Raw genomic sequence first — 27,945 nt, 5'->3', positions numbered from 1 at the left:
GCTCCCAGCTGGACCAGGCGCCACTTAAATCTGCATATTTGATACAACAAACCATCAGACAGCAGCATGTCCTGCAGCGTAGGTCCTTTTATTTAAACATGGTACTGTTGGCACATTGGCACACAAGGAGTCGACACATTAGGAACTCGTCAACAGTATAATATGAGGAAATGAATCAGACTGAATGTGCCTTTGTCTAATTGTTGCTGTAATGTCGATGCTCCTATGTTATGTGCAGAGGTTGACAAGGCATTTAAATACAGCTCAGTCATACAGTACATAGTGTGTGGAGTGTTTCTACAGAACACAGGAAGCACCCACCACACTGAAAACACTCTGGGCTCATCTGCATCTGCAGCAGAGTGTGAGTCAGATATGTAGCTGACATTTCTAAATTAATTCTGATGAAGGTATGAAACATGCACAGTAGTACAAAGTATTTTACAGGCAACAAACCGTGAAAAAGTCAATTAAACAGAGACAATAGTGGGATTAAGTCTGAACTAAAGGTTTGAGCTACATCTGTGTCAGTAGCAACACTAGTTTTCCTCCCTTTATTACACACTGATCTTTAGCTTCATCTTGGTTGTGGTGGTTTTATTGTTTATTATTACTGTGAAAAGCTGAGGCCTTGAGTGTTTTTGCGACAGTACTCAGCTCAATATGCGCTCACATCAGTACAACTTGAGCTACTGTAGCTTCACTTTACTCTGTCTCTCAGCTCACGTTCTACAACTTCATCTGGGACCTCAGCATCTTTTGAAAGACAATGGGAGCCTATCCCAGCTGGCTACGGGCGAGAGGCAGGGTACACCCTGGATGGGTCGCCAGTCCATCGCAGGGCAACACATAGACACACAACCATTCACACACACACTCACACCTACGGGCAATGGAGAGAAGCCAATCAACCTAATGCACGTCTTTGGACTGTGGGAGGAAGCCGGAGAACCCGGAGAACACGGGGAGAACACGGGGAGAACGTGCAAACTCCACACAGAAAGGCACCAGGTCCGCCTCCGGGAATCGAACCCAGAACCTTCTTGCTGTGAGGCGACTGAACTAATCCTCAGTTGGTCTGCACTGCTGTCGTGTTCTGTTCAGCAGATTGACTGGAACCATATGAATTGAGGCCCTGATGAAAGCTGAGCTAATATTTACACATCCACACATTTGGACACGTTTGTGTCTTCAGTAATGACAATCTCTGCTGGAATCAGGAAGTGGAGCACGTCTTATTTCTTACGTGGCACCTTGTCACCAAGAGGGACTTCATCCATCAGTTTCTGTGGGGAGCAAACACAGACATCACGATGGCCTTGACAACCAACCAACACATATGATGCATGTACACCAACCTCCAGCAGCCTGCTGCAGTAGGTGAAGCCGTCCTCTCCATCCCTGCGGGCGTCCTCCACCTTGTAGCGCTTGCAGGCCAGCAGCAGCTCGCTGGAGCTGTACAGCGGAGCCGGGTCAATGGAGTGGCTGTTGATCAGGCTGACCAGGTACTCCCGGTAGTGCTTCCTGGATTCCAGCACAGCACCATGTTAGCAGGGTCACGCATGATTCGTGCAACAAACACAGATGAGTACAGAGTCTGTTGATGTAGCAGGGCTCAAATGTTATAAAGGCATCATACTCGCAGAGCCCAGCGTGTCCAGGCTGCGTCTGAGCGCCACACGCTGAATCCGTCTGCTGCCCTCCCTCGTCCTTCTGCTCTATCACCCCGCACAGCCCTGAAAAAGGCCAAAGTCACACATGCCATGCTCAGGGTCTATGAGGGCAGATGCTGCAGAGGGATTCTCCTACCTGTCTGTGTCCCAGGAGGCGGCTCTGTGTTGAAGACCACACCATTATTCTAAGAATCGCAAAGAAAAGAGAAACATGTTGGTATTTTTCTACACACAACATCACAACATTTTATTCATACAGTACTGTATGTATACTGTATGGAGCTCCAAGGCTGTTGGTTCATAACACATCATTTCTGTCTTTGTAATGTGTCCGCTGTCCTGCTGCTTTTCCAACTCTCCCTGCCCCAGTTGATTACCTCAATCAGGTGTGTTCTGTCAATCTGCAGCTCACTGCTAACTGACACACCGGATAAAGGTGATCAGCAGGAAGAGTTGAAAAACCAGCACGGACACCGGCCCTAAACCCGTGGTTTAGGGCTTTTACTACTAAGGGTTTTTCTTTCTATAGTTTGTCTTTAGTGTTGAGTGTGTGAGTACCTGCAATAAGGCCTGCAGTCTGGAAGGCTCCCAGTCCCTCAGGTAGAACAGGCAGTCTCTTGGATGATGGGCATGTAGTCCAGACACGCTGCACTCTTCTACTGCACAGGTCTGATGGGACGTCAGGCAAGCCACGAATTATTAAAGTCATTTCAAGACACTTTACAAAGTAAACACACACACACACACACACACACACACACACACACACACACACACACACACACACACACACACACACACACACACACACACACACACACACACACACACACACACACACACACACACACACACACTCAACTCCAACGTCCAAACATTAGCATGAACTGGGGTCATCTGGCTCTAGCAGAAGGCCCCTGGTTGGAGGACTGGAGGCCTGCTGGGCTTTAAAGCTAGTATGAGCCTTTATCCGGTGGAGTGGACTCCTCACCGCTGGACTATGTTTAGGTTTCGTATCATGCAGTTTGTTTGCACTGCCTCCGCATCAAACAAGTGAGAGGACCAAAGTTTAATATAGAATCATCATTACAATAACAATATTAAGGTTAGTATATTAACAATAACAATCATAACAACAACATATACTGTAAGAAAAATAAGAAAAGCAAAGGGTCCAGCCCACTATTACATCATCGATAGATGATGAGACCAGCTTCTTGTCAGGTTCTAAATACAAGACCAGCTGCTAATGGACACCTGCATTGTGTCCTCCAGCAGAGCCAGTACCAGTACTTCTCTGGGCTACGGTCCTGGACTCGTGTTTCCACAGGCTGAATCCATGTAGAAAACCAGAGCAAATGTTTTATGCTAATGATGATTTGACTGGCACGCACACCCTAACAACAATCATTTAGATTAAAATAAATAAATAAAATAAATGGTCAAAACCAAATTGAAAGCTATTGTTCTGAGTAATAGATCTAAATGAGTAATACTGTACTGTATGTAACACCACAGCCAAACTACAGCATGTGGCCCACTTACCGTGTGGAAAGGGTTGTTGCAGCCACTGCAGAACTGGTAGCGGCACTGTGAGCAGCAAAAATGCATGCAGCCTCCTTTGGACAGTGCGTACTGGAAGCGACAATTAGGACACGCTGGAAAAGTCAACAGGAAGAGAAGCAGTGGTGAGAAAGTTGCATCGTGCAGTAAGGAACAGCTGAGAATCACATGATCAGAGCTCTGTGGTCACTGATGTCACTGTGATACAGTGTCAAATCCTGTCAGGCCAACATGAAATAAAACACAAATATAGTAAATAAACACATGTGCTCTCTCTCATTTAAGCACCCTGATATGCCTGACGCACAGTGATAATGATGTTTGACACTTCAAAATAAAAGGAATGCAGAGTGACGTAAATCCTGCTTCTTCCAGCTGTTCACAACAGAACCACATGTGTGGTAGCAATACTAACACTAGCAGAGCTCAGAGCAGCTGTTACACTGGTAGGAACACAGGTGTTTACATGAAAACAAGTCTGCTGAATGTGTTGGTGTCACTAGTGTCTTGTGCAAAACGCACAAGACACTAGTGGACAAACATAAGAAGATGAGTGTGTGTGTGTGTGTGTGTGTGTGTGTGTGTGTGTGTGTGTGTGTGTGTGTGTGTGTGTGTGTGTGTGTGTGTGTGTGTGTCCTCACTGATGCCGTTGTCTCTCAGGTACCCAGCCAGGCCCTGCCTCTGGTACTCTGGATCATTCTCTCGCTTCCATGACTGGTACTGTTCACACGACAACCCCGCATGCTGAGACTCCCACTGCGCACGCACACACACACACACACACACACACACACACACACACACACACACACACACACACACACACACACACACACACACACACACACACACAACCAAGCATTAATGGTTGTATTGAAGAACGTTTTTGGAGCTGAGCTTATTGTGGGTGAGAGTGAGTCCTTGCTCTGTCCAGTCTCAGTACAGAACAATTGGTTTGTGTTTCCTGTGCAGAGCTGCAGTATTTTTTATAATATAATTTTAGCAAACAAGCTTTTCTCTACAGTTAGCTGGAGCCAAGCAGGTACAGTAAAAGCGCCTAGATATGAACCGGAGAGATGTTCCTATGTACTGTAATTTGTCCATTCAAGCTCAATGATGTGTCTTCTGATCTGTTTCATTAGGGTGAAAAGGTATAATCTGCTGTCGGAGGAAGAGGGCAGACAGATTGAGTGAGCCCTGAGGTCCTGCAGCTTCTGACACGCTCTAACTCCGACCTCTACCTCCTAACTGCAAAGTACTGACCGAAGCAGGAGCCTGGGTCACACTGCCAGCTGCCAGAATGGAGTGAGACCAGAGGGACTGAGTGCTGGCTGCAGTGATGTACGGGTCTGCAGCTGAGGGGAAAGGCACAGCTTTCTGTTGAGCAGCTGTGGGCCAGTCTACACTGTGACTTTGGGCCATTCCCACAGCATCTGCTCAGCCTGTGTTACACCAAAATGACCTGTAGGTGGCGGTCAGATCACACTTATCACATTACGCCACCCTACAGAGGAGATCACATGGTCAGGATGACATTCTGACACTTAGAATGACGACCCACTCAAATAATAAGGGACTGGAGGAGTCTTTGTAGGAGAGTCACAGTACGTAAATCAAAGACCACTAACACTGGTTTTACTTTCTGTTCTCAGCTGATGTGAAGTTAGACCCTCACAGCTTGCAAAAAGCTGACTTACGTTTCTAAACAATGAAGAATACTTACAGGCTTTTTACACTGAGCACAGAAACTGTTTCGGCACTGAAAACACGTGACCTTCAGCTGGTCTCCATCATAGATGAACCCGTAGGAACACTGAAAAGAGGAAACAGAAGTTGGAATGACTTTATTCAGCTCTATTTAGAGGCACAAACTAAGACTTGGACACTGATACTGAAAGGGCTGAAGAACAAAGCCACTTTACAGAGGTACAGATTCAGTGGAACATGACTCTCCATGTTAGTCTTTACAGCGGAGCACATATGGATCAGATTATGTTCTCTGCTGCTTTCTGCAGATGATGTGCTGCTTTCGATTATGATCATTATACTACATCCAGACCTCAGCACCGTAACCTCCCATGCATATAGTATTATGCTTAGTATTAGCTTCAGAATTGATTGGATGGAGCTGAAAGGTTCCGTACTCACATGACAACACCAGAGGAACTTAGGGTCCTTGATTAGAGCCTGCTCTGTCAGCTTCTTATGGAACAGCTCGTAGACATCTGGCTCCAGACACTCTCTGAGCTAAACACAATACGAAACAGAAAGGAATTACTCGTGAAGGGAGCACGGACCCAGTCACAGAAACCTGACAAGAGGGTTTCCTACTTACTGCACCGATTCCTGTTTAGTTCCTTCAGTGCTTTCATACTATACTGTGTACCTGTCTACTTTAGGTTATATACTATAACAATGATGCATACTATTCTTGTGCTACACAGATAAAAGACTGCTGTATTTACCTATGAAACTAATGAAGTAGTCCAACTTTTCATAAAAAAACTAAACTAAACTAAATTCAAACAAGGACTAAATATATTTAAGATCCATTTTTCTTCTTTTCTCTCTTCTCCGATATTATGTAACAAAACAGGAATGAATATTTTGGATGTGAGTCAGGTCAAAGCATTCCAGTTGTTTTGTGTGAAGTACATGTAACTGCCTTTTTCAGTGTTTTTGCACTGATGCAATGACCTCATTTATCCTTGACTCTTCGGAAACACACTAGCTTAGTTCTTCCTCAGAGGCAACAGCTGAGGTGTTGCACAGATATTCAGAGTAATAACTGATAAGAGCCAAGGGTGACACAACATTGCATAGGTCACGGGGCAAAAACCCGGCTTTAGGAGATACGGGGAGGCCGTGGAGGTCTCTACTCACACTTCTTGGGTTGTGAGCTGGTTGCCATTTGGTTTCCACTGTCTCCATCACTCTCCGCATTGTCTTTCTGGGTCATAGAAGTTTGCAAATGTTTCAAAAGGTTCGCACTCGCAGAAGCCGACTGACCAGTGACGGCAGCATAATCTGTTCCACTGGTTGTAATAGAGTTGTGAACAGCTCAGCGTGCAGTTGAGTCAACGAGCGCAGGGACACCGCTGAAACCAGTGAGAGCGCTCGTGATTAGGAAGTCTAAAAATGGTTAATTCTGGGTTGTCAGTCCTAGGTGAGCTTTGTGTAAATGCAAACTGGTGATTAACAAGCGATAGGGAACGTCTGTGAGGGAGTAACAATGTAAAGGATACAGAACAACAGAAATGAATGTCTTTAAATCCAGGAACCTGAATGGCAACCAGCTCAAACCCCCAGTGCTCTCAGGCCCCTGCTCCTTTGTCATGTGTTTGAGGACAAAAGAAACTGATACTACTGTATATCTTCTGACTTTTGAGTAACTTCACACGCCTGATACAGGTAATCCCAGTAGGTACAGAATGTTTAGTTGAAAACCATGCATGGCATTGGACCTTGAGAACAAGGCCAGTGAATCCCTGCTTAGTGAACACTCACTACAGCCAGTGCATGAACTGAACTATGGAGTCAAATTAGGGTCAGATGGCCTGCGCAAACCAAAATAAATTAAATTAAAATTACGCACAAATCGTGGCTAAATTTAAAAGTAAAATAAACTTCATTTGCCTCCACGCTCTGATTGGCTAATGAACAAGGAAGTTGTCGCAGTCCTTTGACATGGCATAGCAGATCCTGAATGCTCCACAAGCAGCAACAAGCTAGTCCACTGACTGATGGCTTTAATTACAGTATATTTAATCATGTGTAAGAAGTGTGACGTTACTCTCATTATTTGCAGAGGTGATGCAGAAACACAAACGTTAAACTGGTGCTTCTATCAGATGTTAATGTAGCAAGTTAGCTAACAGGCTATTAGCAATGCCATGCTATGTTATGATGCAGCTGGAGTCAAGGTGGGTATGTTCCAGTAACGCTACAATTGTGACTCTGTGTGATAGTTTATCAGACCACACCGATCATGTCACCGATACCAAAGACTCGGGCAGAAAGCGAAAACGCCCCACCTGAATGTCCAAGGTGGAGAAGTAGCTGTTGAGGTGTTCAGGGTCGTTGATGTCCGGCTCCCAGCAAACTGGACACACCATATCTCTGATGTGTTTGTCTCTTACAACGATGGTGAAGTGCTGCTGGAAACAACTACAGCACACTGAGCACTGGCACGATGTCAGGGACTGCATCTGAGGTGAGAGGGTGGTTAGTACAGTACAGTGAGACAGGCTCCAGGGCAGAACCCACAGCACCCTGTGACGCCGCCTACCTTGCTGTGGGGGAACACAGAGAGGCATATGGGACACTCTTTGGCCAGCACTCTCTTGATGAACTCCCTGTCGTGGGACTCTTTCACAGCCTGCACAACATCCTCCAGTGAGTAGGTGGCACTGTGCTCTGACAGCAGCGACAGCGCCAGCTCGCAGCGACCCCAGCTGGGCAGATCGTACATGGCCAGAAGCCTCCGGCATGTACGCTGGGAGGGCAGAGGAGGGATTACATAGAGGAGGCTAAGGAACAAGCGTGCAACGTTAATGCGAGAGTCATTCAGCACTCTGCGGCTACTACTACCGCCTACTCCACGCGGCCTGAGGTTTGAGCTCACCTGTTTGTCGGGGTGGTGGATGTCTACAGGAGGCTCAGGCTTGCCGCTCCAGATACGCTTGTGGAAGGCTTCCAGCAGGGGGCGCTGCAGCAGGGCCAGGGCCCCTCTCACCTCGCCTCCGCTCTGCTTCAAAACCTCGTGACAACGAGCCTCATCGCTGAAGCCCAGCAAACTCAGCTCTTTAACCTGACGGAGTAGAATGAGGACCGTCACCATCATCATCATCTTCATCATCATCGGAAAGCAGAGGCAGGATGCCAGAGTCACAGGCCACCGTCACCTTGACGAGCCTGTCTCTCAGCGCTTGCTTAGCAGCTCTCTCGGTGTCACCTCCTGCCATGAGCCACGCTTGCTTCGCCTCGGCCACGGACAGCTGAACAGCAGCTTCTGACGGGTCCACCTCTGCTGCAGAACCCTTAGGAGCTTCAAACGACGTGTCCTGTGTGAGAGAACCACTAGTGTCACCCAGAGGAATAGAAACGCATGACAACTGAACAGACTTCATACTGACTGTGAGCTCCGTTCTGCCGGATGCCGCCACAGACACTCGGATCTGGTCCAACATCAGAGGAAGCTCTGCTTTTAACCACTTGCACAATAGAATGCTGCTGTCCCCAGATACCCTGATGCTCGTGTAGACCTCCTCTGGACTCACTCCTTTCTTCTCCCCATCCTGAAGCAGACATGAAGGACGTTCAGTTCACATCCAACACCAAGTGTACAGATTATCTGCAGGAGATCAATGAGACTTGCTCTAATCAGTTGAATTAGCTTCAGTCCCTCCTCTTTCATCATCCTCTGTCTCCAGACGTCCTGGTCTTCAGGGGCGGCCTCCTTAGGTTTGATGGGCAGAGCTGGGACCCGTCTGACTGGGGAGGGGGGGCGAAGCTTCACGGGCAGCGGGGCCGGCTCTGGACGAGCCAGATCACACATTTCGCACACAGTGGCAGGGGAGTAGTTCAGATAGGTACAGAACTGACACACCCACTGGCCGGAGAGAAGCAGTGACAGATGAGTAAATAAAAATCACCTAGTGCACGTGAGAAACTTAAACCTGACAGCTTTACGTCCACACTGATGCCATGCCCAGGCGCTGACCTGGCTGTCGGGATCGCCGGGCATGCCCAGGACGGGAGCTGGTGGTCGTGGTGGGGTGATGGGGGGGTTTGCTGGCGTCACTGGAGGTCGTGTAGCCAAACGCGGTCGTTCACACACTTCACACAGAATACTGTTCGCTGCATTAACCATGGTGCAGCTCTTACAATGCCACTCTAAGGAGGAACAACAACATGTGGATTATTGTACATGTTGTTCATGTACTTACACTATTGTAAGGCTGATGTGGCCATTAAAAAGAATTGGCTCATTATCGATCATACCTAACTTTGATCTCCAGTAAACGGAAAAGGTGAGAACATGCAACGACATGCTCCATATTACACAGTTTATGTACTCATCATGAAGAGAACACACCAGTGATGGTCGCAGGCTGAGACTCGTCAGCTTTGAAGCTGATGGATTTCATGCGCGGCCGCTCACAGTCCTCACACAGCATGTCCTGGATGGAGTTGACGTTAGCGCAGTGAAGGCAACTCCAGGTAGAAGAACTGAGAGCAGAGAGCGATCACACAAACAGCATCCTGGTCACGTTCACATCTTAGCACTTACAGTAACACAACAACGATTTTACTTCTGCTAAACTATGCCCATAAACTTTATAACGACTACAAATATTAAATGTTTTTTTTGTTTTGGGTTAAAATAAGTGTCTAGAGATAAACATCAAAAGACTTAAAAGATCCTCGTGTCTCTTTAAATCACAGCAGCGAACGTTTGTGTCTATTAGACCTAATCCCAACTAAACTCCATCAGGAGGTTTTGGGCTTAGAGCCTAATGATGGTAATGATGCTAGTTTAACTTGTGGTATAGTGGGTTAGGAGTATTGAAATGCTTCAGACTGCTCTAGGTTTAGCACTACGCTCTGATAATGGTCTTTCTCCAGGTCCTGTCCCAACCACCTGGCCTGTGTTTCATTTGCTGCCTGTAGCCCTGCAGTGTGCTACTTTGGAAGAGAATTTGAAGGTTGACTCAGATGCCGCTGTTTCACATAAAATAATTTGATCAAGGTTATTCTCTGAATGATAAATATCACGTCCAGGATAATAACGAATAATGTCAGTTACGGACACTCCCAGGATGAACCGGGGTCCAGTGGACAGACTAATGTATATAAAAAGTCTTTAGCCCTGTAGTGTCTGGAAATACTGTACGACTGTGAAAATATTTTAGAACCATTAGATGTGTTTGTAAGAACATGAACCGTGAGATTTATTTTATTAATCTTTGATTTAAAGTTGAATTGAGAAACACAATTTGTCAAAAAATCATTTTATCCATTTTTAATGGATAAAATACATTAATGAAAAGTTATGGCCGCAGTTTGGCTCCATGTACTCGACACCAGTACCAAACATACTGACCAGTGGCTGGTCCTGCTTTTGGAAGACGATGACACAGCGGTTCGACAGTGGTTGGCCCTCTCAGGGTTGGAGTGGTATAGTCTGTCACATTCTGAGCAGAGCCCCTGGAGGCAGGTGAGACAATGGGCAGAGATGCGGGATATTCCACACACGGTGCACTTCTCTATAACACAAACAATGCAGTATAACAGTCAAAATAAAAAGTATAAAATCAGCAGCAAGAAGCAATCAGAGTAAAAGTAGCAGAATGTGGAAATGAAGCAGCTGGAGAAGGGAGCAGTGTTCCTCCCACTGTTCACTCTGCAGATTGAGCCTATAGTAATAAGACCTGCTGTGATTAGTGGCGACTGTACTAAGACAGTGGTTTGTCTCCTCACCTGAGTGTTTGTTTGAGGAGGTGGAGACCTGGACGGATCTGAGCCGTTGATGGACCAAGGAGTGGCCACGGCTCAGCTCCTTGGAAGCGTGATGGCTGACAGGAAAGGCTAAAGACTTGGTCTGGCCGTCGGAGTGGCATGAGGAGGAGGAGTGGTAGAGCACAGCATCAGTGTTAAGACCCACATCCTGAGAGGAGAGAGGAGGAGGAACAGATCATTAGGAAGGTTCAGATAGAACACTGTTTTTTTGGCTTAAAATTACAATATGTTCTAAACACACACTGGTTCTGCTGCTGCTGAGAATCAGAAACAAAGCTGAGCTCTCTAGTCACTAGCAAGAAGGGAAAAATCGAGGCGAGGTTTCACTTTTCAGCAGAGACTCTTTAAAACGACGATACAGTGGCTGACGTCTACCTTGTGTCTCAGCGTAGGGATGATCCTCTCATAGAACTCAGGGTGGGGATGAGCCTCCTGGAAACATAACCCATAGCAAGTCACTGCACAGGCACCATGAACTGAGTCCGTCACACTGGTTTCAGTGGTTCAATTCCCAGCCTCTCCGGAAAGCTTTTAAAGTGTCCTTGAGCAAGGCACTGAAGGCACCGCTGTTGAGCTGCTCGTTCGTTAAAGCGCTCTGATCACAAACCATCTACACACTCACACCCACGTACTGGACACCTGCCTTAATTAGCATCTCAAGCTCCATCCTCAGACTCATGACTTCCAGTGTTACTGCGGCAACGCGACCCACATCTGGGTCCATGACATCATCAGGGAAGCTGAGTCCATCTGGCTGCTGATTGGAATAACCGTAAAGACAAAGCACCGACCTTCCCCCCTAGTGATGAAACAACAGAGAGAGAGATCTTCAAATCGATGTCAGGACAATAAATACAACAACTAGACAAGACTCATTCCAACATCAATTCTGGAGCTCAGTTACTGGTCATTATTAATTCTAGTAATCTAAGGATCTTGTGAGACTATAATTTTTCACAACCGTTACATTACCTGAATAGCATCAACAGTGGCCCTGAACACAGGGTTGTTGTGCTTCACTGTCCTCCAGTACTTTGGCCTGTTGGGATTCGTCAGGTTACAGCCGTACTTCTCCAGGATGTTCAGTGCAGTGGACAAGCGCTGTAGAGACGCAAGAGTCTGGAGAAAAGGAGGAGCAGAGGAAACTAGCCACACGCTCCACAGGCGTCGAAATGAGCTTTCATACATGATCAGGGTTTGACTTCTGCTGGGTGAGTGAAAGCGCTGACGAGGTGGAAGTTTAGCAGATACAACAGATGCTGCTGCTGCTTCATACAAATAAATCAACCACAACAGTTCCTAGGGCTGTATGTGCATGTTTGAGCTCTGTGTCTTGCCTCCTTTCTGTTGCTACCAAAGCTGTTGTCCATCACCATGGTTTCTGCAGCGATGTGCTGGTACTTGGAGCAGGGCGGCAACTGCAGGTTGGCCATGGCCATCACACCTGCCCGCACCTCCACCACCCGGCCTCCAGAGTAGAGGAACACCTCGGCCCGACTCCGCACCTCCTGCAGCTGTTCTGAGAGAGACGGCATTCTACATACGCACGCATGCACGCACGCATGCACACACAGACACACACAGACAGACACACACACTAATGTAACCTATGTAGTACAGCAGATCTGGTGGCTGCTGTTGTGGAGGGATGTTGGATGCCGTTTTGATGGTCACGTGATAATCATGTAAATTACTTTAACCTAGACCAATAAAGCTTAAGGCTGTAGTCAGTTTAGGTTGAATACTGTTTCATTCATGTATGAATACTCTGTAGCTGTCCAGTAGCGCAGTGCTCTTTAAACCTGTCTGTTCCTTCATATCTGTGTAGTTTTTATATGGAATAACATATATTATACGTTGTGTATTGGTCTAAAGTGGACGCATTACAGTCGCTCACACCTGTTAAACACGCGCTCGACGTGATGAGGGCTCACTGAAAATGCACCATCTTCGCTCTGCAGCCGTCCGCGGCGGCTCCTTCCGTCACACGGCTCCGAGCGTCGCTCACGCCGCGCTCCTCGCTCGCGGCGCTAAGTGGTGACGCCCGTAGCTGAAGCCGCGGAGCCTCCTCTTCACCGACGTCTCTGAAACCTCCTGCCTGCTCCCGGCGCTGCGGAACGAACCCAGCCTGTGATCCGGACCAAAACACTCTGCTGAGGCGCATGGAAAACACGCTGCGTCACCGCGACGCCGATGACGTCACCCGTAGGTTTGCGAAACGACGTCCCGCTCGCGTTATTTATGTGTGAGGTTTACGGCTTGAGAATAACAACACAAATATAACAAGTAATTATCTTTAAAAGCTAAATATCTGTATAACCTGGTTTAAATAAATAATAAAATATAGCCTTTTAGCGCAGACGGCTGTTTGACAGCTGGGAGTCGCACCCTCCTGCTGACCAGCTGTTAGCACCTGGAATGGTCCATTTACATGGTGGCTTGTCGTCTCTCCTGCTCTGAGGACGGCGGTATATACTGTACTCCAATCTTATGGCCGACGTTGCTGTTACACCAGTGGCTGCTTCTAGTCTTTCCCACATCCACATTCACACACTGTAAGGGGTGCAGTTAACATCAAAAGTGTTTCCAGTCCCCTTCAAAGATATTGTTCATTTCCAACTGTAGAGATGATAACAAAACACACAACATTTACAGTAGATAATGTAGGAGACAAACAGGAGATGGCAAAGGAAGGTCACATTAACACATTTATTTGTCTTGCATTTTGGTAACTGATTTAAAAGTCCTCAAATTGTTCACTATCACAATGTTGAAATAAATAATTACATGAATCTGACTAATCATCACACAGGCTACTGTCGATCAAACAAAGTAGACAAGGGTGAAAAAGTGGAACATTGAAGAAGCGAATGAAAACGTGCAGGCAGTCTTTTCATCTGTCTGGTGATTTCGGTCTTTGTCTTAGTTACGAATCTGCTAAATGATTCTGACAAGCATGCGTGGTCTACACGGAGAGCAGCGTTTGTACAGGAGAGTGTTGACCTGGTTCCTAATGGCAGCTAAAAATTCTGAGGAAACAGACAGCCAGGCAGCGGAAAACTGATTCAGAATGTGCACCACCACCAGGTCATGAGAGCTCAAGACTGACATTTAGCTTGAATGGCCCAAGTTCATTCTTTATTTAATGCTGATATTTTAAAATGGCTTCCACTTTCTGAACATCCAAACATTTGTGGTGAATATCACGTTGGGTTTGTCTGGCCGAACCAGGGGCCACGATGTGATTGGCTGATTTGGAGACAAAGCTGCTGAGTCAGCTCCTTCTGCCCCCAGAAAGCCCAAGGCCACTTCACAAGTCGCCCAGGAAGGACACACTTAACAACGTATGCTGGTGGAAGGAGGAGCGGCATGGAGGCTCCAGGTACCATCCACATCCACTGACTCCTCCCACTTCCTTTATCCACATCAAAAACCCAGAGGTTACAAGCTTTAAAAAGTGTTGAATTGGATTGAATGAGACCAGTGTGCGTAGACTTACATTAAGTATAGGTACAAAATATTAATCATTTGAGGTCCCTTGCACCTCAGGTAAACCAACTACCTTCCTGTCTCAGACATGAACATTGTGTTAGCAGGTTTTATTCAGTGGCACCTACACTTACTACTGGACCCAGGCAACATAAGTTTTCAGTTTACTTTTCTTGCTTCTGTGATGTGTACAGCTTTTGGACATATTTGCGACGTATTCGATTCCAGATTCACACCTGAAGAACCAGAACCACGGTGGTTGGGTCACTGGAGAGTGGAGGGAGGAGGAGGGGGGGACCCAGCCTCGCTCCATGGGCGAGGTACTGTAGCTCCCTCCCACCCTGCAGACTGGCCCCCTGCTGTGGCACCTTCCGTTGTCCTGCTGAAAAGCGGCAGTTCATGCCCATGTTGCACCGAGATGGTTCTAGCAGCCTCTGCCTTCCACCATGAAATGACCATGTAGAAAAATGAGATGTGGCTAAAAGAACCGTACAGTAGAGTTGAAGCAAAACCTGATCATGTACAGTAAGTTTCTGCACTTTGACACAATCACTACACAGAAACATAAAACAAAAGATTGGTGCAAGTTCTTTCCACCTTCTCATAAATGGTCTATTTATGAAAAGGCACCCAATTAAAAAAAGATACTGATGTTAACAACACGAAGCTCCGGCGTTCTTTTATAAAAATGCAGTTCATCGGGTTTAAGTGAGACGAGAGACTGTGAGGTCTACAGTGAGAGAATATTATACCTGGGGACGCGGCTACAGCACGGTCCCTGATTGGTCTAGAACTGTACGCTCCCCTAATGCTCATAATGTACATCATTAAACATGTTTCTTTGTCAGCAAAGCTCGTCTGTGGAGACGCTGACATGCTGCAGAGGCATCAGGTCTTTTGTTCCAACCCCGTCAGTGAGCCTGCAGAGGGCACCCCACACACGAGTCCAGGGCCACCTCCTTCAAGTGTAGCCTCGGTACAGTGGAAGGCCACGAGGGTGAACCTGCACCTACTCAGTCAAAGCACAGTTCGTCCTGTAACCATCTGATCTTGTTTCAAGCGCGGTCTCCGTCTTCCTTGGAACTCAACTGACTGAGCTGCTGAGACACATCCAGTCCAACGATGAGCCAAATCAGTCCAGCTGCTTTTGATGTTGCTGCTGATCATCGGACTGAACCGTCGCCGCCCTGATCTTTCTTCTTTTGAATTTGTGGAATCATCATGTCTGCTCCCACACCAGACAGACAGAGGCCTTATAATGCTAGTGACTGTCAAACGGGAACTCCGCTGTTAACGTAGTTATTGGACTCATTAACCTTGTGTAATGACACCGTAGTCTCACGGAGACCAGACGGGCCGTTTGTGTGCGCTTTGCCAACTCCAACACACTATAAAGCATATCAATTAATGGTAAAGCATGGAAATTTATTTTCTTTGGTAGAGGCCGTAGAAGCACGTGCCACTGAACGAGGGCCCCTGAGCTGGAACCGACCAACTTGTGCGCTTCCCTTTCTCAGTATCTGCATAAGCAGGTGATTTCACCGTGTCTGTGAGGCCGAGGTGTTGTGTCCTGCAGCGAAAACGCCTTACACTCTCCAGACCCTGCTTCACATAAAGAAGGTACACAGCAGATCCATGTACACTTCCTGCTGCCCTGGTTGTGCTTTTGTGCTTCATCTGGGTCTCAATACAGCAGCACAACCTGGACCCTTTTTATATCAGTAAAACTTGTGTTTTATTCAAAAGTAGCAGTAGTACGAATATAAAAAAATACTATTTCACCTGCCTGTCAGTGGTGTAATCGGTTCATTAGCATTAGCCAACTGCTAATGTACACAAGGCTTTGTCGAGTTCACATGAGCCTGACGGGATCCGTCGGTACCAAACAGTGACTCCCCACTGTGTGCAGTAACCATGTATCACCTCAAACCTGTTCGCTGCACTGCCGAAGGTTCTGTGGCGTGTGGCATATGTTCATCTCTCCAGAACAACAAGCGCTTTCACTTTATTTCACAGGGTCCTCATCAACAGCTGCAGAGCCCACAGAGACCAGTGGTCAGTCATAGGTGGTTGTGGGTAGCTCCCCGTCCCATTGGTTTTACATGCTTGTCTCAACGCGCGGTGTCAGGCTTCCATCCCCATCAACGTGGTTGTCCAGCATCTCTCCACTCCGCTCTGCTGCATCGCCTCCTCCTCCGTCCTCTCCCGCTCCTTCTAAGGCCACCAGGTCCTGAGTGCAGTTGAGCGGGCTGGCTTTGGATGACAGTGGGCTAGCACCACTGCCTGAGCCAACAGCAGACCTTTCCATGTGATTTGCTCCCTGGTGGCTTAAGTCTGTGAGCTGCCCTTCACCTTCTAAGCTCCTGGCCACTGAGCCCTCACCTCCCCCACTGGGGTTGCTTGTACTGACAGATTGTTGGCCCAGAGTTGGAGATTTTAAAGTTGCCAACGGGGACTTAGCTTCCTGTGTTGCTGATCTAGGAGACAAAGAAAGCCGGGAAACTATGTCATCAGAAAGAAGTTGAGCAAGTTTGCTTGAGTCAGCAGAAGCTGGTGTTGCCACAGGCGTCATCACTGCCATGAGCACGTCATCTTGGGATCCAATGAAGTCGACCTTGAGTGCTCTTGTGTTTTGAGGGCTGCTGTAATCGTGCAAGGAGCTGCAGACACTGTCATAGGTGACTGCACAGCTTTCTGCACTTTGTGGTAACAAACCCATGTCACCTGTAGCACTTCCTCTGGGGGACACAAACTCATACAAGCCTTCCTTGATGATGGTCATTGGTTGGATGCTGTCAGGGCCCCTGCTGACCTCTATGGTGCTGATCTTACTTAGATCCAGGGGAGGGGGGATACGCTGTTGTCTTGCCCCAGTGTGGCCACTCTGAACACATGGGAGAAGGGAGCATCCTTCCCCTTTATCCAACAAACAATCATCAGCCCCACTAGAGAACTTTCGTACGGCGCTGACATTAGGGGACGTCTGCTGGCTTTTGCTGGAAACCAGTGTTTTCATCTCTATCTGTTCTTTCATCAGTTTCTCCTTCTGCTCTTGGAAGGCCGCTGCCTTGTTGAGAGCAAACTCCTGCTTCTGGGGACTAGTTGTGTTGTATGAGGACCTGGCTCGTTCAGGAGAGCCCAGCTGAGCCACCTCCTGATAGTGAGACTGTTGGGACCTTTCTGGGCTTTCCACCTCTGCGTTGGAGAAGTGTTTGTGGTAGCTCCAGCGACTGGGGGACAGGTTGTTGTCCATAGGACATTTACTTTCCTCCCTCTTTTCCACTAATACGTCTGTGAGTTCCATGCTTCGTGCAAACGCATCCTTAAGGTTAATTGAAATAATACTTCCACTTCGTTTTGCTCTTTCAAGGGCTTCCCTCCTCTTGATAGCCTTCTCCTGTCGCTTCTGCTCTCGGTAGAACTCGGAGAAGTTGTTGACAATGATTGGGATTGGAAGCGCAATCACTAATACTCCCGCTATGCAACAGAGTCCGCCAACAATCTTGCCCAGCAGCGTTTGTGGGTAGATATCTCCATAGCCGACTGTGGTCATAGTGATAGTGGCCCACCAGAAGGAGGCAGGGATGCTGGTGAATTTGGTGGCATCTTCGTCTTTCTCAGCAAAGAACACCAGGCTGGAGAAGATCATGATGCCCATAGCTAGGAAGAGGATCAGCAGACCCAACTCATTGTAGCTCCTTCGCAAAGTAAAGCCTAAAGACTGAAGTCCTGTTGAGTGCCTGGCCAGCTTCAGGATCCTTAGTATTCTCATAATTCGAAAGATCTGGACCACACGACGCACATTCTGAAACTGCATCACACTCTTGTTGGACTCCGTCAGGCAGAGAGTCACATAGTAAGGAAGTATAGCCAGTAAATCAATGATGTTCAGTGGCGCTTTGATAAAGTCCCACTTGTTGGGCGCTGAGAGCAGGCGCAGCATGTACTCCATGGTGAACCAGGCGATGCAGATGGCCTCCACATGAGCCAGGCTGGGGTTGTCATTGAACTGGCCAAACTCATCTACCACCTGCAGCTCTGGCAAAGTGTTGAGAGACAGCGAGATGGTGGAAATTATGATGAACAGGATGGAGATCATGGCCAGGATCTGCAAAACAAGCACAGGTTGTTGGTTAGTGTGTTGGCTTCATTGGTTTGGTGTCTTCAGACATACATACAGATACAATATATGATGATTTACTGGCTGGACTGATACGATAACTGGTTCCTGGAGGATGAATTCCCAAAATGTCGTCACTGCTTTTCTATCTCTGACACCAAGGCCAAATGGTTCCGTATGTTCATGGGTCATAGATGTTCACTGTAGATACCAGTACTTCACAATGTTAATGCGCAAATATTCATACTAGGTTACACTTCATACAAAAACAGACATTTCATGGCTATAAGTCTGGACAATCTTTTTCTAAACCAGTGTCCAGCAGCACTGTGAAAAAAAACCTAATATTGTTTGTTAACCCATCTTCAAGCTGGGACATGTGCCAATTTACCTGTGTTGTTTTGTTTATTTGTTCAGCCTCACCTTATAACAATTTATAATTAAAATATCTTATGAGGAGTAACTTCATAAATATGGACTACCACTGTTAGTTTGTAGTTTGTTACAGGAAACTGCAATATTAGGCAGATTTATTACTTACATTGTTATTTTGTATATATATATATATATATATATATATATATATATATATAGATATATATATATATATATATATATATATATATATATATATATATATATATATATATATATATATATATAAAATATTTTATTTGTTTGTTTTTTTACATCTATCTACACACAAAGAGTGTTTGCATTTTTACTCTCAAAACCATTACTGTTCTAACAGTAAAACCAAACTTGAAATAACTTGAATAACTGAAATAAACTGACTTCATATGTTGATACGTTATTATACAATAAAATGTGAATCAGGCTGAATAAAACAAGTGAGTATGTTGTAGAGTCCTCCACTACAGTCAAAGTACCAAAAGTATCAAATAAAGTCTTATGTCACATCAGAGACTTGCAGGAAACGATTCTTTTCTCTCCCATTCTGCTGGTCAGATGCTTTGGCTTTAACTCGGCCTTCTCGCTGCCTTGCTGGGTATCGCTGCAGTGGATGCCCAGAACTGGACCTGCTACCAAGCCCAGCCTACCTGCTTCCCCTTCCCCACACCTCTTTACGTCTGATGCAGCCTTGCTTCCTTTGGAATGTCACACTGACCTGCTGTAACTTTAATTTGCTTCTCAGACTTTCACTCATCATTCAGTGTCAGTGTTTGTGTTGAAGTTCGTGTTATAAACGTGATGGTCTCTCCACTTGAAGCCATTTTATCTAGTACAACTACTGTATCATTACTAGCTCATACTTGCTCTATACGTCTGTTCCAGCATCTGAGCTAAGTGAGGCATGTGCCGCCTGAAGCTTCTTCCTGAAGCCCTTGCGAGGACGTTTCAGGATAATTGTAATAGGATTGCGTTGCTATCTATGGAAGGGATAGAGAGAGGTTAGAGATGGTTACTCCCTCTATGGTCCCCCAGCAGGAGGAATCAAGTAATAGTGCAGCACTAAGAAAAACTGCAGCACTACTGAACCAAAGACGAGCTGTTCTTCTGAACCTAACATCATGTTGACGGCCTCACTTCTCTCTCTGGACTTTACTCAGCAGATTAAATGTTGTTTCCAATTTTAGCAGACTTGACGTATACTGTAGGTATTTCTAGGGATAATAAACGTCCAACCTGTCTGGTGCTGAATGACAGGTGAGGGTGCGTCATGCTCTGGTGCTAGTAGATCATTAGTGGGGGTCTTTATGAAAACCCAGATGTGCCAGGTGCCAGAGGTTACCTGCTACCATACGTTGGTACAGTAGCTTTTAGAAAGAAAGAAAGAAAGAAAGAAAGAAAGAAAGAAAGAAAGAAAGAAAGAAAGAAAGAAAGAAAGAAAGAAAGAAAGAAAGAAAGAAAGAAAGAAAGAAAGAAAGAAAGAAAGAAAGAAAGAAAGAAAGAAAGAACTACTCAAAGGATGAGACAGCAGATACGTGAAGCCACAGATACTGTAGGTCAGGAAAAGAGACGAAGAGGGCAGGTGCCAAACGCTGTGACCTTGGCACCCAGGGCAGATTTAGAGCAGTACCAGGAACACACAAGCTGCTTTACATAGTGTCCAGTAGAGGAAGACTGCTCCAAAAGACAGTCAGTCATGGACAAGGTGAACTGGAATCAAACTGAACCACAAGCTAAGGATTCATGGGCTCTTATAATAATATGACATGATACAGTCTATTCTAGGGGCAGGTAGGCAGGCGGACTAACAGACAAACAGACTGGCAGACAGGCAGACAGGCAGGCAGACAGGCAGGCAGGCAGGCAGGCAGGCAGACAGACAGACAGACTGGCAGACAGACAGACAGACAGGCAGACAGACAGACAGACAGGCAGACAGATGTACTCTCAAATGAGGAACGTGAATGAAAGGCCTGTCAACAGCCTCTTTCTGTTTCAGTCAAGTCTCAGCTATGAGTCTGAAGAACTTTTGGGAAGATTGTACTGTAGACCTGCACAAAACTGGAATAGAATACAAGAGCATCAGCAGGAAGCCTGGTGAGAAGGAACAATTACTCAAAGACAGACTGGGAGAAAGTGCTGTTGTAGCTGAGCCTCTTTGGCATCAGCTGGGAACTCCAAACTCTGAGTTTGAAGGATGATTGATGATGAGTATAGTCGAACATGGAGGAGGAAGTCTGATGCTTCGGTTCTGCTTCTCGGCTTAACACTGGACAAGGCCAGGTAAGAAAGAAAACACTGAAGATGGGTCGTGGTTGGGTTTACAGCAGTAGCTCAGGAGGAAGCACGTCAGAGCCGTGGAGGAGTCCATCAGTGTCCAGTCCTGAGGGGCACTGTCCTGCTGGTTTACTGTCCCTGCTCTAAGCACCAGCCAAAAACCCTACTTTACATCCTACATTACATTGATAGAGATATTGACAGGTAGTGAATAAACTAGATCAGATCTTTCTTCGCTGTGTAATGTTTGTGTATGAAAAAAAAGAATGATTCATTTGGGGCCATTCAACGACTAAATGTGATAAAACAGCAAAGAGGTGTAGGAGAGGCTCATTACTGCTATTATTATAAAAGCTGCATCTTTTCATTTGTCTGCATCATCAATCGCACAACATCACATACCATCTAGAGTGGTCAGACACTCCAGATGCTGGAAATACTGAATGAAATTAAAGAGTGGACCAAGTGAGTGGGCAGGAAACCCAAACCCTGATCAATGCGAGGGGGTATTTCTGGAACAGAAACCCAATCTATTTCTGCAGAGGTCAACGCCGCTGCATTCTCCACATCCACGTATTCATAAACCTGCATGTTCTACATCCACTGCACTGTAAGAACAGACGAGGATCTGAAGCCACGATGTCAGAGGAACCGGACGGGACCTTTTGACACTCAGCAGGTTAAAGATGTCCATCAAGGCTTCTTCGACGTATGCATGTTACACTCTACTGGCTGTTGACCGGAACACATCTACACACAAGCTCTGCTGAGTTAAACACTGTCCCATTCAAACAACACACATACATAGGTTCACATAGTAGCTGTGAAATTAGAAGCTCCTGATTTCTGCTATTCACAGTATCAGGATTCAGAGTCTCAGTAACAAACAAAGCCTCCTTTTCTGAACCTGAGTCCAACTTCTCCTTTCAGAAACCTCATTTCTTTGTTTTCTTTGTCTGTATTATAAACTGTAACAAGATAAGGTCGGAGGCAGATGTAGCTGGTCCTGTGCAAAGCATCTGATACTAGTGGTGTCATTACAGGGACAAACGGAGGCAGAGTCAGTGTTTAACAAGACTAACAGTGTGCTATTAGGTTCTGAACGCCAGCGTGACAGACAATGACAGTGGCAGAAAAGGAAATGAAGAAGAAAAAGACAGAAAGACAGAGAATTACAGGGATTACTGCAGGGCGGAGCATCTGCTGGGTCTGTGTGAAGCACTGGGCTGTAATTACACAGACACGGTTTGTTATTAGCCACGCACTCATCGCAGAGAAAGCTATGCTAACCTCTGCTGATCAGCCTCAGAGAAGCTGATCTTACGTTCTAAGTTCTGGAGAGTGTGCAAACTAGCATTAGTATCATCAACAGAGCAGAGAGGACACTCATCCACAATGATCCCAGTCACAGAACAGACGCAGGGCATCAGTGTGGAGATGCTGTTCAGCCTGCGTGAGCTAAGCTGCAACAGGTTCAGGTCCTCTTCATCCAAGCTCTCTGTGCTGGACAGGACATCAGTGGATGCACATCGCTCCTCGGCTCCTCTGCCAAGGCACAGGGCCAGCGGACAGGAAGCAGCCACATAGCTGCTGTGTAGCTGCTACGACCAAGAAACCAAGACTCAAGTCACTTCGCACAACTACTGAGTCGTTGTTGACTTTGCAGAACTTCACAGTCAACCTTTAAACCTGCTGAGTGTTGCAGTTATTCTTAAAGACTAAATGATCAACGAGGTTGGGACATGAGAAGCACTGCTGTATCGGTGGAGTAACTTCAGCTGATGCTGTGGTATTATTAGGAGGAGAACGACACAATAATCCCATAATTTACCCATGTTATATAAGCTACTTAGTGCAGACATGGAAATGTGATAATCATCCATTTTGCTTAAATATAAATAATACTGCAAAGTCAAAGGTGAAGCGGGAAAGAGCTTCACATCTAATGGGCACTAATACTGTTACTAATGTGCAACCTGCACTTTGCTGTCACACGATGTTTCGTAGTTTCCATAACATTCAACCTGCTTTTAATGGCTTTAGCTTTGCACAGACACATACATGTAGATATAAATGGCAGCAAACTTCCTGTTGTCCTTCTATTAAATGATGCCACTGCTCCTGGCAGAAGATACATTAGTTTGCATCTTGCCTCCTTCCACAGTGCACCACATGCAGTTAGGTGAGCCACATATGCTTGTCTGTCTCTCTGACACTGGGTGGACTGGTGACCTGTCCAGTGGGAAGACTGAGCTGCGACAGGCTCCAGCAGGAGGAGCCAATAGGAAAATGGATGGATGGAACATCTACAGCTGCTTCTGCCTCAACTAGCAAAGACTTGATGTAAGACATCGTTGAAGCATATTAAGCACATCAACAACGTTTCCTTTCCTCCAGTGAAGGACTTGACTAGATTAAAAATACAAATGGCTGTATACCGTGTTGCTAAAAGATAATTAGTGTCTAAAGCTTCTCCATCAGTCACATAACAAAACCATGTATCTGAGGGACAAACGGTCAAAGACTGTTTTTTTACTCGGAGGTTAAATCATCTATAGCTCAGGGAAGTGATTGACAGCTATTGAGAGCACGCTGACTTTCATTTATTAGTTAGATTCTTCTATGTGTGTGACACAGAGAGACTGCCGGAGAGGAGAGCCCTATTAACCCCCCCACACTGCCCATGTACTTCCTCCGTCCGGCAGGTCAGACAGTGGAGAGGACAGACTGGCCAACCTGCCAAGAGTTAGTCTATTTGCAGCAGCAGTCCTGAAAGCCTCAAAGGAGCTTAGAGTACACCGTGCTCCTAAGTCATCCTGCGTGTGTCCATACAGGTTATACAGGTGTTCTGCCCCATGTTCTCAGCTGTGGGACCTTGTTACTGGATAAAAGCAAACATGAAAAAAAGGGAGCGGAAGCACTGAATAACTGACAGCCTGCAAAGACGACGAACCGAAAAGAGTTTGTCCCCACTACAAAGGGAACATATCAGACAATATCATGGAGCCAAAAATAAGAAGATTACACAGATTATGTAAAGTGTATGAAACTAATCTCTATTATTGGAACATTTAATTCTCATCCAATAAAACTCCAAACTCTTCTATCGTCCATCTGGACTCTTCACTGCAACGTGGGCGTGTGCGCGCTCCTGAACAAATGCTGCACCATGTTTTCCAAATGGCCAGGTAATGCTTCAGCCGTAATCAGCTGAGGAGCTGCTCTGATTGGTCGGAGCTGAGCTGCATCACCACGTCTGGTGTCAGCACAGAGGCCTAAGCAGCTTCCCTCCTGCTGACACCATGCTTCCGACACGGCTTCTAACAGCTGGACCGCTATGGTCCATGGGAAACGTAGCAGGTTCACAGGCGTCCAGTCGCCAACAAAACCACACAATGTGCTTCACAAGCCTAAAGGTTCAGCAGCTGTGTGAAACAGTTAAAAGCAGTATTTAGGAGCTGTGGCACATGGGACTCAGGTAAAAAAGAGTTTTTATTAAAAGTTAAGAAATGACCTTTAAAATGTGCCCAGCTCATGTTGTGTGGACAGTAAAGCTCGCTTCTACCTCTTTTCTTTCGTTTTTTTGAACAGTTGTGATCTAGAATTTCTCAAGGCCACCACAGACTCTCGCTGCTGTTGAGGCTGGAGCTCAGAGATTTCTCCAGATTGATTCAGCTTGATTCAGCTCGGCGGTCCTTGGCCAGTATTGACCAGCACCTCACAGACTCACTAAGACTTAGAACTTAACTTGGTTGTTTTCTTTCACAGCAGTCCAGTCAGCCATCAGTTTTACCAGTTTGGCCATTAAACATCCTCCACCATGAATCAAATCTGGAATGTTTCTTTGATGTAGGTTTTCTCTACGTCTCTACCTGTTTGTCTGTGATGCACTGGTGATCTGTCCAGGGTGAACCCAGTGACCTGTGGCCTGACCCACCACAGGTCATGGAACGCACCACAGCGTGCTCAACCCCCTGGTTCACAGCTGTCACTGTGTATATGTGAGGGTTCGAGCCTGTGTGGACTGCTCCTCAGTCAGTCAGCCAGCTGGAAACGGGACTCCAATTAGCAATAGCAGCATCCACTTCGTCCTCCTTAACCCCCGTCCTCTGTGTGAGTCTATTTGCCAGTGGTCACGTGACTGGTAATGGACTGATGCTCCGCTTGCATTGTGTGCCTGCTCTGCTCTGACAGTGAAACAAGCACCGTAAGCTCTCTGTGGTAAACAAACTGTCAAATGTCTTTAAAGCTTCAGTGCTGCACAAAGTACACATTGAGGACACACACTTCACTCCAAATCCATATTCATACAGGAACAGATGTTGTCTTTTCATCAGACTCAAACATTGACCACATGCCCACAGCTTTTCCTCACTGCATTGAGTCCCAGGAGAAGTGGACCAAAAACATTCAACATGTACTGTATGTACACACGCTACATTACACTAGAAGGACAGGCCCCTCAGGGATCCAGCGTTTCCTGCTCAACTATGGATTCATATTGAATAATCATTGTTATTTTTTCTAAATAATACAAAATCATTTAAACAAAAATAGCTCAATGAGCTGCACTTGTTCATTCCTGAATCACCAAAGTGAAATCTAAATAGTGTGTCTATTTTTTGAGCATTTTCAGATCAGAAGCGACAGATTTTTTAAATCTCGTTAAATCTACCGGAATAAAGGTCGAACTCTGCAGCAGACACTAAGAGTGAGGGTTCCCTCTTTCTCAGGCCTGAGGGGGGATGTGAGCTGAGTGAAGCCTTGCGTTGTTACCTTTGCAGCCACAGACGAGCTGGGTTTCTCCAGCAGATCCCAGAGCTTCTTTCTCTTGTCGGGACAGCAGCCGTGTTCCTCCTCCTCCCCCTCCTTCTCCCTCAGAGTCTCCGCCTCCCTCCTCAGCTCCTCATTCATCTGCTCCTTCTTCTGGTGGTAGCGAGCCTGGCAGCACGACTCCAGGTAGATTTCATCAATGCCCCAGTAGTCCAGCTCCTGGCCGAAGGACAGAGCGCACATCTCCTCCATCATGTGCAGCTTTCCTGTTCTGTAGAAGTTGAGGATGGAGGAGAAGGCCACGGGATGCCGGTCAAAGAAGTACTCGTTCTCCGTCAGGCTGTAGTCATCGCACAGCTCCAGCAGGGATTCGTGGGTGTTGCAGTCTCTTAGCCTTCCGAGCCGAGTTCTGGGCAACCTGTCCAGCGTTCTCCATAGGACTTCATGTGTCAGGCCTCCCACGTTGAGTCTGACCCGCCGGGAGCGGGCCTTGGTGCGTATGATGTCGATGGGCTCCGGGGGGAGCACCGGGGCCGCGGCGGGCAGAGGGTTGACTTTGGGTGTGCTGACGCTCATCCTGTCCGTCATTTCTGTGCTTTCTCCTTGTGCAATGGCTCAACGAAGCTGGCAGAGCTGTGTGTGCAGGTTTCCCAGGCCCGAGCTCACCTGCTGCGTTCAGACTGCAAACCAATGGCTTTGATCCATGTCTGGAAAAGTAAGACATCAGAGGCCGGTGAGATCAGAGATACACCGCGATATCGTCTGCAATGACCACGGGAGCCTGAATTTTCCCTGGTATCAAAATCTGTCATAGTAAAGACAAATCTGCATCCCACAACTCAATATAACCCACATAACCAAACCTGAAGCATTTAGGTTAAATTGGTGTGTTATTATGTGAAGTGAGGCATAATGAGTCTGGAGTTTTCAGCTTCTGGGCTTCATGCTTCACATCGCCATCAGTGAGTCCCAGCACCTTCTACCATCGAGCTTAAAGTGGGTTGTCACCTGCTTTAAGCTTGATTCTTCACCAAAATGAGACATTCATATAGAAATGTCACTGCTGATTCAGTTACAGACACAAATATTAATATATATCAATTTACATTAGGCACACACTGTATCTGACTATCTATTTCTGTGACTTGAATTTTCAGCTCTCCAGTTATTTGTGATTTTAATGATGTAAGTTTGTCCAATTAGTTTCAGGCCCAGTTAAACCCTGGAGACTCATCAAACCCCACGGAATGTGGCATCTGTCATTTTCCCATTTAGTGAACACAAATGTTAATCTAGTCCCACAGGACGAATGCAATTTAAACTGCATCTCTCCTGTTAGGCTATAAAGGCTTATGTTGCCATTAGAAGTTCTCTGACTGCACAACCTTTATCTGATTGTGTAATGGAGTTCCACAAATCCCAGTGGTGGCATTAGGCTTCGTTCCCCTGGCTCAAGTCTGCCTTAGTTAATTATAGGCTGTATATCTTCTCCTGGGACACTCACAGAACACATGACTACGTCAGCTGCTCCACGACCAAATAGCTCTTCCCCTCCAAAATAAATCGGTCTGTTCCAAGATCTCACAGAGCCGTGGCTCATAACTATTCTTCACATCACAGCAGAGGCAGCAAAGTCCACACTGACAGCGATCATTCCCAGTTCAACGCATTAAAAGACACCCAAGAAGCGGATCAGAGCAGGATGAGCTATGATTAAACACTGAACATAAATGAAAACCACGGTAACGTCCTTAGAGTCCGTCCAAAATGACTTAAATACTCCACTAATCTCCGCATAGCCTACCTGCGTGGAAACTGCTGATATTTGGGGAAACCCGAACTCCTGTCCGTCCCGGAGTTCGCAGCATAGCACCAGTGACTTATCCCAGCTGCTCGGACTCCCTCGATGTCTCGTGAAGTCGCCCGAGCGCGCGCTGATCGCCGCAAACCGTCATTTTGGCGAAAGGACGAGTGGAAACGTCCCGGTAAATGTGACCGAAGCTCGGAGGGCCATTAAAAAACACACAAAAGGAGGGAAAGCCTGAAACGCTGCCGGCGCCGAGGAAGAGACAGAGTGAGAATGAAAGAGGGAGGAAAAGAGAGAGAGAGAGAGAGCGA

General features: G+C 46.5%; 2 protein-coding genes and 1 long non-coding RNA gene across 4 annotated transcripts; 1 reads left to right on the top strand and 2 right to left on the bottom strand.

Moving 5' to 3' along the window:
- Nucleotides 1–69: 69 nt before the first annotated feature.
- LOC114844705 (E3 ubiquitin-protein ligase RNF31) lies at nt 70–12,906 on the bottom strand. Of its 2 annotated transcripts, none has more exons than XM_029132253.3 (23): nt 12,657–12,906; nt 12,095–12,293; nt 11,730–11,876; nt 11,401–11,556; nt 11,133–11,189; nt 10,719–10,905; nt 10,342–10,504; nt 9,334–9,467; nt 8,959–9,131; nt 8,614–8,847; nt 8,141–8,533; nt 7,861–8,046; nt 7,525–7,731; nt 7,271–7,444; nt 5,385–5,483; nt 4,960–5,049; nt 3,878–3,992; nt 3,219–3,331; nt 2,232–2,342; nt 1,810–1,858; nt 1,640–1,736; nt 1,359–1,524; nt 70–1,286 (listed from the first exon to the last, which is right to left on the bottom strand). In XM_029132253.3, exons 2-23 carry the CDS (start codon nt 12,290–12,292, stop codon nt 1,236–1,238), a joined length of 3,300 nt encoding a protein of 1,099 aa, XP_028988086.1. In that variant the 5' UTR covers nt 12,293; nt 12,657–12,906; the 3' UTR covers nt 70–1,235. The 2 variants fall into 2 exon arrangements, with proteins under 2 accessions (XP_028988086.1, XP_028988085.1); XM_029132252.3 differs by having other exon boundaries at nt 70–1,524; nt 8,141–8,299; nt 8,372–8,533; nt 12,657–12,905.
- Nucleotides 12,828–14,600, top strand: LOC114844707 (uncharacterized). The gene is made up of 3 exons (XR_003783754.2): nt 12,828–12,962; nt 14,052–14,139; nt 14,475–14,600. It is a non-coding gene; the product is annotated as an uncharacterized LOC114844707 (long non-coding RNA).
- Nucleotides 13,035–27,926, bottom strand: LOC114844706 (potassium voltage-gated channel subfamily B member 2-like). The gene is made up of 3 exons (XM_029132255.3): nt 27,632–27,926; nt 25,831–26,534; nt 13,035–18,354 (listed from the first exon to the last, which is right to left on the bottom strand). The coding sequence occupies exons 2-3, from the start codon at nt 26,413–26,415 to the stop codon at nt 16,345–16,347; spliced, it is 2,595 nt and encodes an 864-aa protein (XP_028988088.1). The 5' UTR covers nt 26,416–26,534; nt 27,632–27,926; the 3' UTR covers nt 13,035–16,344.
- Between the last annotated feature and the right edge of the window lie 19 nt (nt 27,927–27,945).

The sequence above is a fragment of the Betta splendens genome, chromosome 17, assembly GCF_900634795.4.
Source record: "Betta splendens chromosome 17, fBetSpl5.4, whole genome shotgun sequence".
NCBI lineage: Eukaryota > Metazoa > Chordata > Actinopteri > Anabantiformes > Osphronemidae > Betta > Betta splendens.
Note: the sequence above shows the minus strand (reverse complement) of the source record. Positions and strands in the feature narration are given on the sequence as shown.

Bases quoted from the DNA above. Each gene is read 5' to 3' on its own strand.
- LOC114844706 (XM_029132255.3), bottom strand. From the start codon at position 26,415: ATGACGGACAGGATGAGCGTCAGCACACCCAAAGTCAACCCTCTGCCC. The intron at 18,355-25,830 runs GTAACAACGCAA...CTTGTTTTGCAG, and splicing joins GCTCGTCTGTGGCTGCAAAG to ATCCTGGCCATGATCTCCAT.
- LOC114844705 (XM_029132253.3), bottom strand. From the start codon at position 12,292: ATGCCGTCTCTCTCAGAACAGCTGCAGGAGGTGCGGAGTCGGGCCGAG. The intron at 11,190-11,400 runs GCAGGTGTCCAG...TTATGTTTCCAG, and splicing joins AGCTTGAGATGCTAATTAAG to GAGGCTCATCCCCACCCTGA. The intron at 9,468-10,341 runs GTCAGTATGTTT...CTCTGCTCTCAG, and splicing joins AAAAGCAGGACCAGCCACTG to TTCTTCTACCTGGAGTTGCC.